General features: G+C 36.3%; 1 protein-coding gene and 1 pseudogene across 1 annotated transcript; both read right to left on the reverse strand.

The window, feature by feature from the left end:
- Positions 1-324: 324 nt before the first annotated feature.
- Positions 325-2097, reverse strand: LOC125189732 (annotated as a pseudogene).
- Positions 2098-4536: 2439 nt separating this feature from the next.
- On the reverse strand, positions 4537-8311 carry LOC125189734 (cell division control protein 48 homolog C-like). Its single transcript, XM_048086974.1, has 9 exons — positions 7745-8311; positions 7325-7477; positions 6648-6764; positions 6463-6564; positions 6278-6331; positions 6103-6170; positions 5762-5963; positions 4679-4813; positions 4537-4605 (listed from the first exon to the last, which is right to left on the reverse strand). The coding sequence occupies exons 1-9, from the start codon at positions 8309-8311 to the stop codon at positions 4537-4539; spliced, it is 1467 nt and encodes a 488-aa protein (XP_047942931.1).
- Between the last annotated feature and the right edge of the window lie 3952 nt (positions 8312-12263).

The following is a 12263-nucleotide window of genomic DNA, read 5'->3' on the forward strand; positions in this document are numbered from 1 at the left end:
AAAACGTGAGGTATCAGAATTTGAGTGAAAATATTATGGAGTTTCGTCGATTCATAAACGTTGCGAGAGAAATGAAAAAAAATAAAAAATAAATATAAATTCAAAAATCTCTTATTCTGAAAAATTCGTATAACCATCCAAAATTCCGAAAGGTCAACAAATTTAATCTTAAATTCTGAAAAATCTACATTTCAATGGGGGTGTGAATCTAAAAAATATTAGCTCAAATAATGTAAAAGCATGTATAAATATATGAGAACAGCCGTGCTGCAAAAAATCAATGATAAAGGCATAAAGCTCACTTATTATTTGTTAAGCTTAGTTTAATGACACATTTTCCTATCCTTTCAACAAAGCAAAAAACTGCAGTAAGGAGTTCTTAACCAGTTTTTAAGTTACAAAGATAGGTCATATTTTCGTACAATTATACTCGGCCGTTCCAGCCTAATGCCTGCAATTTCACCCAGTCATCTACAGCGGCATCAGTCTTCTATGTTTGAAGAACCACAAAAATGTCGAAAAAATGATGGACCCATTTGAATGCACCAGCGTTGTTGAACATTGATATCTCAAAGTTCATGCCAAATATACCGGCTACCACTCCAAATATTGCGACGACAAAGTTGCAGTTGTCAATAGCAGCTCAAACTGTGTAAGCTGGTTCCGAACATTATCCTGCAGATAGATTGTGGGCGCTTTAAATAAAAAAGAGGCTAAGAGTGGGACATCATAAAGCCCTTGAGAATTTATGATTGAATATTGCATTGAATCAGGACTAGCCAATAGACATGTATAGGCAATGGCTAATAATTATGCAAACACACAGTATATTGCTCCTATAACTTGTACTCATTGCTACATCAGTACTACCCAGGATGCATCAGAAAAAAATAATAAATCTATGCCATTTACCCTAAAGAGGAACACATCTTTCTCCAAGAGAGAAGAAAATGAAAAGGAAAGAGAGAGTAAGGCCCATACCAGCTGGATATTGATGAAATCTTCTGTATCGTCAATATACTCCTTCAACTGAATTAATACAAGGAAATTGTTCATAACATAGGAGTTGGAGTAGGCAGAAATTTAATATTATTATGTGGAGTATATTATACCGAGGTCAGCTTGTTCAGTGTGCTGTCGACAACAACAAAGTAGGCCTCCAACAACATTTCCAGTTCTTCTATATTTTCCGCGGCACTTTCTGAGCTCCTGACGCTTTCATGTCTGCCCCTGGCAATGCTAAGGCATTTCTCAAGCTTCCTGCTGCTGTCAGGAGGTGAAGAAACAGGAGCAGAGAGAGACTATCCCCCATCATTTGATCTATATCCTACCAAAGATTGATTTCTTCTCAGTTGGATACATTTCAGCCATGTCTCCATCATCATCCATCAGCTGTTCTATCTCATCCCTCACCTAGATGATAGCGATACAACTATAAAGGAGCAGAAATAAGAGAGGAAAAAATAAAATGTAAGACCTAGTTTGATGAGTTGATATAACTAGCTACATACCTTCTGGACTCTCCGTGTCAATGAGACAAGCCTGCTTTTTAGTCTACGAACTCGTTCCAAATTCAGAGACCTAATTTTTGAACCAACAGCGGATATGCTTCAATCTCCAATTCTGCTGCCTATCAAAAATGCAAATTTTCCAAATGCACATTCAATTACATTAGACATTTTTACCAAGCCTTGTCAAGCTTCACATTCATACGTATGGAAGAGAAACACTAGATTTCAGGCTTAAGCTCTGGAGATACAAAATATACCACATATGTTGTGAATGCAAATATTGGTATCCATCAGGCCAGAATGTAGATCTACTAGAATCTGGAACACGTGGAAAATCAATTAACTAGAAGATAAAAGAATCAAGTATGCATCATTGCATTGAACTAAAGTTATTACCTTACATCAAAAGGAAAATTTCCGTTGCTTCATACAACCATTTGTACTGAGTTCAACAGGAAGATTTTCATTACTTCATACTAAAGTTATTACCTTACATAAAAAGGAAAATTATCTAAGAGTAACATCATGAAGCCCCTGAGAATTTTAATATCTCAAAGTCTATCCAAATACCTTCATCCAACACCATGATCTAGAGAAGAACAATTTATAACTGAATATTTCATTGAAGTTAATTGAATCAGGAATAGACAATAGACATGTATTGTAGTCTGTAGATAGCTAATACTCCTTATGACGACATACAGTATGTTGTTCCTATAACTTTTATATGCATCAGTATACACTTTTTTTGTTTTTTTTAAATAAATAGTCAATTTTGTACAATTATTTTAGTATTTAAATGATAATATCTTAGTCCAGAGGTAGTTGAAAATCATTTTAATTTTGAGTTAAAATGTATAAATAATGTTTCGTATATTTATTTTTGAAACAAAAAAAGAATAAATAATGTTTCATATATTTATTTTTTATGCCTTTTTTGGCAATGGAAGATGGATATTTTTCCAAAAAAAGGAAAAATGGTTCATATTTATCCTGCAATTGTGACTACTCAAATTCTCTATACATCTTACTAATTAAATTGTGTTTTATCGTTAAGACGAAAAAAGAGATTTGTAGCCGATTTTAGTGTTTATTCCATCTATCCGCGAATAGAAGTCCCGTTTTTATTTTGGTCCGTCCGTGAATAGGAGTCCCGGTTCATAATTACTATTAATGATAAAGAGACCCCACATTCCACTAACTCACTCCACTCACATATTATTTAAAACTAATATATACAAGTGAGACTCATATTCCACTAACTTTTTTCCACCCACTTTTCTTAACATTTCTTAAAACTTGTGCCGGATAGGAATGAGACTCCTATTCGCGGACGGAGGGTGTATTTCTTATACTCTCCGTGCACCAAAAATAGTCTTATGGGTGAACGACAAATGTATTTATGATAAGTTGTTAAAAGTAGAAAAAGTGAGTAAAATAGAAGAGGGAAAAGAGAATGGGTACAGTGTGAGAGAGACAGAGAAAATGTAGATAGATGATAATTATAAATAAGTAGGAATATAAGAGTAGTGATTTGAGAAAATTTTCCATTTATGGATGAGACTATTTTTATGGACATTAAAAATGAACAGACGAGACTATTTTCGTGGACAAAGAGAGTAGTAGAATTGGTAAATGTGGGGGGCATGGTCCAACTCAAAAATTTGAACGGAGACTAATAAAAGCATAATTTAGCCTATTAGAAACGAGTCACTCACCCCTTAAAAGAGGGTTATCCACACTTAAATAGATTAGATGGGATACTCACCAAGTCGATGTAGGATAGATTTTAGAGATTTTAACACGCCCCAGCATGTGTGGGCCGGAATGACACATCGGACTTTCATCACATGGGTAGGCAAGACAAGAAATAAAAGAGAACCATCATCGAAGTGGGCCAGAATTAACATCGGTCTTCCACTCGTGAGGTAGATAAGATATAAATAGATCTATCATCGAATTGGGCCCGTTCTGAGACCATACTAGAAATGAGCCACTCACCCCTTAAAAGGACTCAGAAGGGGAGAGGATTATCCACACTTATATAGAATAGATGAGATCTTCACAAAGTCGATGTGGGATAGATTTTAGAGATTTTAACATAACCCAGTCCAAAATAACGCTTACCTAAGAGCCCATTAGAATATACTCTCTCCCTCCTACCGCAAGTGATTAATTTCCCTTTTTCGATTGACCCACTATAAGTGATTGATTTTTAAAAAGACACCTAATCTCTTGTACTTTACACTCTCTTACTGAGTGGGAATATGTACGTGTTGCAATTGGATATATCGTGGATTAGGAAGCATCATGTGGCTCCTTTTATTCTGCCAAAGCTTCGGAGAGAGATACTTCGGAAATATAGAAGAGGTCGCTGAAGACGTATTTATTGCCAGGGGTTTAAGAACAACATGTGCAAGAAGGGCAGCGGCAAGGAATCAAGTCAGGAGACATTAGTGTTAGAAATATTATGGAGTATTTTCTCTGAGAGTGAAATAAATAAGGGTTTAGCTTAACTTATGTGGTTCCCTGTGTTTAATTGTATTTAACTATGCGTTTGGTATGCATGTTAGTTTAATTAGTAAATGGCATATGCTATTTTTATGGCTCGGATGCCCTTAGTGTACCTATCAATTATCATGGTCATTATCCTATCTAGCTGAAGCATGGGTAGTGTACCATTGAGGGAAGATAAATAAACACAACATAATAAGAACACATATCATTTTAGATGAGTTATCTACCCTACCAAAGTTCATTAAATACCAGTTTTCTAAAAGTAGCGCATGCCTATAAAAACACTCAAAAGTTCATTAAAAACCACTTTTACCAAAATCTCAATTATGCAACTGAGACGAGATTAGATCCAATTCATATATGTATTTTGGCGCAATCTTACACAAATTTTTGTAACATTAACTAAAATGCTCCAGATGATGCAATGAAAACTCACATAATTCACACATATACATACAGTAAGCACATAAGTGAGTTAACATATTACCTAAAAGACTGCTTTGACTTGCTACCAGTCCATCACAGAACTGCTATGAACAACAATCTTCTTAGACTGAAGCTCCCAGTTCTTGACTTCCTGCACACACACAAAAAATCAAGACCGTGAGGCGAAGAAACAACCCAGTAAAGGGAAAAACACAGTAGCAAACCAGTAGCAGCACCGTGGCTGAGAGAGAAGGGTAGACTTTTGCCAACGCACTCTTGAAATCTGCATCTTTGATTGTCATGCGGTTCCCGACAGACAATGCTGGTCTATTAATGGCGAACTTAGAAGCTTCTATTACCTATCAATTATAGAAAATTTAAAGATTATCAGAAATTTTCACTTACCTCGTCCGTGAATGAAAATTGTTACCAACATTGAATTTTAGGCTAAATAGGTAAATATATCACAAACTATCACCATTTTTTCAGTTCTATCTTGAAGTGTCAATTGACCTCAAATTACAGAAGACTAAGCTAATCAATAACTCGACAAATTGAGTACCTAAAAGCCAGATCATTAGAAATTCGACGTGGAAATACATGTATATATGAATTCTTTTAATGCCACATAAGCAGGAGAGAGGAGAAAAATAAAGATGCATTTTTTTTTTTTGACAGTTTCAAAACAAGGTTGTTTTGAGCTTATGTGGCATTAAAATATGCAATTTTCCATATGTATTTCCAGGTTAAATTTGATATATTCCTACTCAACTTCCATGTTGTCTGGTATAGATTTGCAGAGTTTCTAGTAGTATGTCATTTAATTGTTCGAAGTAGTTCATGAAGGTGCTGGCAGCGGAAGCGTGCGAGAATAAATCAATCACATAATAATCAGATCTATTTAGCAGATTATTTAGACAAAAGCTATTCGCGTAATTATCACATGTATCATGCTCATAACTTGAATCAATCATGCTTTAACAATATTGAAACCTAAAACATGCTTTTCTACGGAGCAGAAAAATACCTAATTAATTCTCCAAAGAATTGAAGATGGCTAGCTTCTTCTCCACGTGATGCTTTGAGTACTAAACCACAAATCTTCTCTCTGGTTCCCGAACTGTATCCCAATATCAGTGTGGGCTGATCTTACTAGAATACTAGGATTTAAATAAAGAAGTCAATCACTCGAAACGTGATTTCTAGTATACAAACTCTAACAGTTCAGGATACAAAGCATACAATTGAAACAATGGTGATAATTTGGAATATATATTTGACTATTCCACAAAGAAGTTGGGACATACCAAAGCAAATAGATCACGGCCACTAAAACTTTCACAGGCCACGTCGTTTCCTAGGGCCATCAGGTCCACATCGGGATCTATTGGCTTGCCTCGAGTAAGAGCTTTCAATATCGCACCTCGCTCTTCTGGAGTAGGGAGAGGAACATACAGAAGCCTATCAAATTGTGTTTCGATGAGTGAAGAATGACTCACGATTTCAGGCCTGCAATATGGCCAGCAAGATAAAAGATGTCAACACAAAGGCACAAGAAGCGAGAGTAAACTGAGAACCATCATTGATACTCTTCAAAATAACAAATAAGACCACTGGAACAGAAGATGAACCGCAAAGCATCCGGTACCTGTTTGTCGCACCAAACACAAGAACACCTTCCATTGTTAATTCTGTATCACTCAGCTCTGATATTAGCTGCAGTATGAAAGACTGTCATCCTCTTTTTTGCTAAATATGTGCATATGTTGAGTGACAGATATATGGATAGCAAAGTCAGCATTGGAGAAATGCCAATTACAGACCTGTCTAAAGTCCGGCCATCGTGGTACATTATCACATGAGGCCATCAAGTCCAGCTGTAGAAAAGGATATTGGGCATAAGAGATATATACTCTCATTCAATAAAGGGTTATTCTTCAGTTACAGCCCGAACTTTGACCTCATGGTACTTTAAAACACATCTGTCAGAAAAAGTAAAAGGAAGTACCTCATCAAAGAAAAGTACACATGGGACGTGAGTGCTTGCATAACTGAATATGTTATGCACTACCATTTCGCACTGATTGCCAAATTTCAATAGATCACGGGCCTTCATGGTGAATAAAAGTACAAAATAAGAAACCAATGATTGTTTCCAACTAAATCAAGATGAAATGTGACTAAAGGGAGAACCTTGATATGCATGAAATTTGCTCCTGCTTCTTTAGCCACAGCCTTGACAAGCAATGTCTTTCCACAGCCAGAAGGACCACAAAGGAGAAAGGAGCTTAGGACACTCGTCTTTATATCCTATGAAAAGATAAAACTTATTAGGGTATGCTCCCATTGGTTGTAAATTTAGCATAAGAAATGAAGGGATAAGAAAATATGGAAAAAGATGAAGTGGGGGGAAAGAGGCATGCCCAGGGAAAACTGTGGAAAAGGGATTGCTCAACTGGCTAGTTTCCAGAATACAAGGTAAACTCATACGAGTTTGGCAATACCGATGAAGTTTAATACAGAGAAGTAAGCCTATGTATAAAATGAAGATGAAAACCTAAAAATTCTTGATTGCGTAGATTGAGCAATGAGCACCGGGCCTTATTAAAATCACTCTAGCAAAAATCTAGTTGGAAATACACCAAATGAGAATAAAAAAGAACCCGTCTAACGGTCTAAAGACTACAACGTAAAAAAGAACAAATTAATCAATAAAGTTTGGTAGAAGAGAAAGCATGACACATGAAGACTTGACATAAAAAAAATTAGGAAACAATACTACCTTAGAAAGCTCAAGAAACTATATGGTGATAATACCATTTGACGGCCTTCATCTAAATTTCAGCACAGCAGATAGGAAAGGAAACTACCTCATAAACTCGAGGATACTTAATCGCTTTAACTACATGACGTTCAAACTCCGATTTCAATGCTTCAAGACCTCCAACATCATCCCACTTTGCATGTAGTGTGGTGAAAAAATCTTTCATAATTGCAGACGGCTGAACCATCTTTCCAGCTTGCTGCCCTCAGTTGAATAGAAAAATCACATGTGACAACGCAATGCAAAAATATTACAAGAGCATATAGAGAGAGAGCAACAACTTGGAAATGATGGAGAACTCTAATCAACAGAATTATAACAATTTGGAAATGATGGAGAACTCTAATCAACAGAATTATAAAAAGAATCAATTTGGAGTTGGTTGTACAAAAATATGGTAGATTTTAGTTTATGGCCTGAACTTTCAGCAAATTTCATTTCTGAAGAGAGTGCAAGAAAGAATTACCACAAAGTGATTCATGGTTATGCTAAAGTTTTCCAATTCTTCATCATAAAATGGCTGCGTGTAATATTCTTCATGTTCAACCATGTGCCTCGGTTCTTTGAGATACTCTGAGTTTCCATTGCCCATGATACTATGTACAGCAAGCATACCAGCCCTTTTTGCTAGAGCTACCAAATCTCCTGCTACATAGCCCATAGTGGACCTAGCTAATTTCCTGGGATCAAAACCAACTTCAACCTTAAGATTGCGTGTTAGAGCTGACAGAATGTCAAACCTTTCACATTCATCTGGAACACCTAAAGCAAATTCATGATCAAATAAACGCCTTAAGGCAGTGTCAAGAGCATCAGGCCTGTTGGTGGCTCCAATCACCAGCACATAGCCAGGTGTACTATTAGAACTTTCAAAACTAACATCGTCATTTACTGGTCCGGTAGGTCTGTCTCGCCCATCCATAAAAGCCATCAACTGATCCACTATGCGATACTCTACTTCCTTGAGTGTCCTTTTCTTTACAGAAGTCATCGCACCAATTTCATCAATGAACACAACAGATGGTGCTCTCATGTATGCTGTTAAGAACAATCTTCCGATCTTTTCTTCTGCTGCACCTGAACGCAATTCAGAAAAGTCAGGGGGAAAGAAACAAAATGTTAATTCTTGAGGATTAGTTTTATGAAACACAACCCATAGAAATATGGAACCGTACAAAAATTCAGAGTTTAGGCTACGGACAAGTAAGAAATCTTAGTGACAAAGAGGTTTAGCAAGACATGTAGAAGTGCATCTGCTGAAGCCACTAAAAGATGAATAACTTAGAAGTTAGCCTCATAGGGTGTTTGGTTGAGCTTATGAGCTCCTTAAAACAGTTTCTAAACTGAAAAAAAAATAGGCTCCAACAACTTATAAGCTTTCTGAAAAATAAGTTCCTCAGCCCAACTTAGTTTTCCATAATCTCATTAGCAACAATCAATTTACAAAAATAATTCTATTATTTGTCATTTGCAACATATACCCTTCTAATTAGTATCTTTTCAATTTTTCCCCTAAATAGAATGTTCTCTCCTAACTCACAATTCTCTTTTTTGTGTGTGTTGTGTGTGTATATGTGTTCTGTGTGTTGTGTATGTGCGCATTTGCGTGTGCAGTATGTGAGTGCGCGTGCGTGCTATGTATGTGTTGATGGGTGTGTGCGTGCTGTGTGCGCGCTCGTTTGTGTGCGCTGTGTGTGCGCGTTTGTTTGCGTTGTGTGCGCGCTGTGTGTGCGCGTTTGTGTGTGGAGTGTGTGCGTGTTGTGTGTGTTTTCATTTGTTATGGACCTGTTTTTCAAAAAGTGAATGTTTTGGACCAAATTCATATTTTGGTCATATGTTTTGGACCAAAATTGGCATTTAATCTTTTTTAAATATTTAAAATGCATTTGCAACATATACAATTCACGCACCAAATTTTAAAAGTGTTTTTTTATATCTTTAGCATTTTAGTTTAAAAATATTCTTATGCATTTTAATTCCATATACTTTCGTCATAACATATAGAGTAAAGTACTATTTTGGTCTTAAACATATGACCGATTTACGATTTTGATTCAGAACATTCACTTTTTGAAAATCGAATCTGAAACATACGAAAACGTTGTCGAATAGGTCATTTTTGACAGTTTCCGTCATTTTTTACAGTCAACAGTTAATTAGTGAAAATTTAACTCGGTTAGCCGATTTTTATTATTGTAGCTAATTTTGATTTTTTTTTATATTTTTGGAATTACATGTAAATGTTAAATAAAATAAAGGGTAAAGGCCAAAACTGATCCTGAACATATGCTCATTTTACGATTTTGGTCCTAGACATTATCTTTTGTATTTTGGATCCCAAACATTTCAACTCGGATCACAATCGGTCCAAAGTTAACTTTTTCGTTAAATTTTAACGGTCAACGTTTTCAATTCCAATTTTGACCAAATTAAGTTGTTCAATATGATTACTATCCCTAATTATACCTTTAATTATTTTAATAAGTTATCATTTAAAATACAAAACAAATAATATTAAAAAAGAAAATGAAAAATTCAAAACAACAACATCGAATGCTGAGGGGAATTTCCACCATCGCTCCTCCGCATTTCCACCATCGGAGAAATTTTCTGTCCCAGGGGAATTCTCGAATTTGGTCGTCAATCGGCGGTCATGCCACAATAACAACAACAATAGGAAGGCGTCTCCCCAATCCGACAAGAGAAAATCTAACGAAATAAAAGGAGCGACCTATGGCGGCGATGCACGGCGGAAGGAAGGCAGCGGGGTGAGGATTCTGTGGAGGGGCCAATCGCTGAGCAGCATAGCTGCCAAATTGAACGGCGGCGATGCAAGGTCTGTTTCTCCGCCGGCGGCAGATGATATGCGTTTATGCCGGATCTGCGTTTTTCAACTCGCTATGTGAGTTATTTTGAATTTCTTATTTTTGTTTTTAATATTATTTATTTGTATTTTAAATGATAACTTATTAAAATAATTGAGGATATAATTAGGGAGTTAGTAATCATATTTAACAGCTTAATTTGGTCAAAATTGGGATTAAAAATGTTGACCGTTAAAATTTGACGAAAAAGTTAAATTTGGAAAGATTGTGATCTGAGTTGAAATGTTTGGGATCCAAAAATTCAAAAGAGAATGTCTAGAGCATATGTTCAGGACCAGTTTTGGCCTATACTCTAAAATAAATGGACAACAAATTACAAGACACAGTAGTCTTTCATATTCATTATCTACTTCCAATTGGTCCTGAACATTTGACCACAACCCAGTGCAAACTTACAGCCAAAAATTTTCTAGTGGTTTTTGGTTTGATATATTATGCGTAGTTGTGACAAGTTAACAATTATGTGATCGCTTCTTCGTCGACAATGAGGCAATAATTTATGTCATAAACTGATATCAAATTGAGACAATAAATGGACAATAAATTACAAAACAAAGTTGTCCTTCATATTCATTTTACTTCGAATTGGTCCTGAACATTTAACCACACTCAATGCTGAATTACATCAAATAAAATGTTGTCATAGGCAATGCATCAACCCTAACACCATCAGAACCCAAAAACAATCAAAACCGAATAACCAGCGAAACCAAGTATCAATGTCGTCTTCAACTTCTGGAACCGGAGAAGAATGGACTTCCGCGTGAGAACTAGGGTTAGAAGAACACAGAAACCCCGCCGCCGCTGACGGGCCTTGTTCGTTTTGCTTCAAAGAATAGTTATTTTCAGAACTACAAGTAGCCGACGGACCTTCTTCGGCTTCATTTTCAGGCAGATGTGTGGACTTCCTCTTCCTCGTATATGTAACTTTCACGTCGCGAAACCGTCGCTGTAACAGAAGTTTGGGTACGACGACTTCCAACTCATGGTAACCAACACAATAATCGGTCAGAATCGGCTGGTTCTTGGTTAGAATCGGAAGTAGGGTTTCTTAGGAGAGTGACGAGATAGAAGAGACAGTTTGACATTTCGTTATTTTCTCAAATGAAAAGTTAAGAGATATTAAGTGAATTTAGAAGATTTGTTATTCAAATTCAAATATAAAAAAATTGAGTTATTTAGCAAAATAATTAGCTTAATATTAACCTACTAATATTCTCAGATTAAGTCTAATCGAGTCAAATTTGGACTAATTGACGGTTGACCGTAAAAATGACGGAAACCGTTAAAAAAAGGACATATTCGACAACGTTTTCGTATGTTTTGGATTCAATTTTAAAAAAGTGAATGTTCTTGACCAAAATTGTAAATCGACCATATGTTTAGAACCAAAATAGTACTCCTTAACTCTTTTAGGAAACAAACCAAAAGAAAAGAGTTTTTATTTTTAAAAAACGGAGAGAGTATATAATAGCGGATAAAGCTGTCGGTAAACGGCATCAACAAATTCACTTATATACCGACGGACATATACGTCAATAAACGCGGTAATAACGCTTGACATTCACCATGTTGGAATCTATGCCCGGTCAATGGACTTTGACTAATTATAATTTCAACGATCGGCGGTACGGTCTTGCAATGATGACAGCCATCATGGCTGTTGACCCCTGCAGGTGGACTAAGCCTATAAATAGGCTAGTCATTCTAGCATTCTAACACACTAGAAACTAGAATTCACATAGCATTTGCATCATACACTCTCTCCTCTCTCGGCATTGTTTTTCTGTCGAAAGTTTTGCCCTCTCCTCCATCCAGTTCGCCGGAGCTCTATTGATAGCGGTCTGCTTCACCAGAGACGTAGCCGTTTTATCTTTGGGGACGAAACACCAATCCGAAAAGCACTACCGGGGCGTATCTAGTCTTGCGGAAAGAGGCCTCCTCGACTCGGCTAATTCCTACTTTACGGTTCACAGTTTTGAATTTGTATTTGTAATTTCGTTTCAGTTCTTTTTCTGTATTCCTTCTTTTGGGTTGAATTACGCCCGATTTATATCTTGTAATTCTAGAAACCAACACACTGATAGATGACACTGTTCA

The sequence above is a fragment of the Salvia hispanica genome, chromosome 5, assembly GCF_023119035.1.
Source record: "Salvia hispanica cultivar TCC Black 2014 chromosome 5, UniMelb_Shisp_WGS_1.0, whole genome shotgun sequence".
NCBI lineage: Eukaryota > Viridiplantae > Streptophyta > Magnoliopsida > Lamiales > Lamiaceae > Salvia > Salvia hispanica.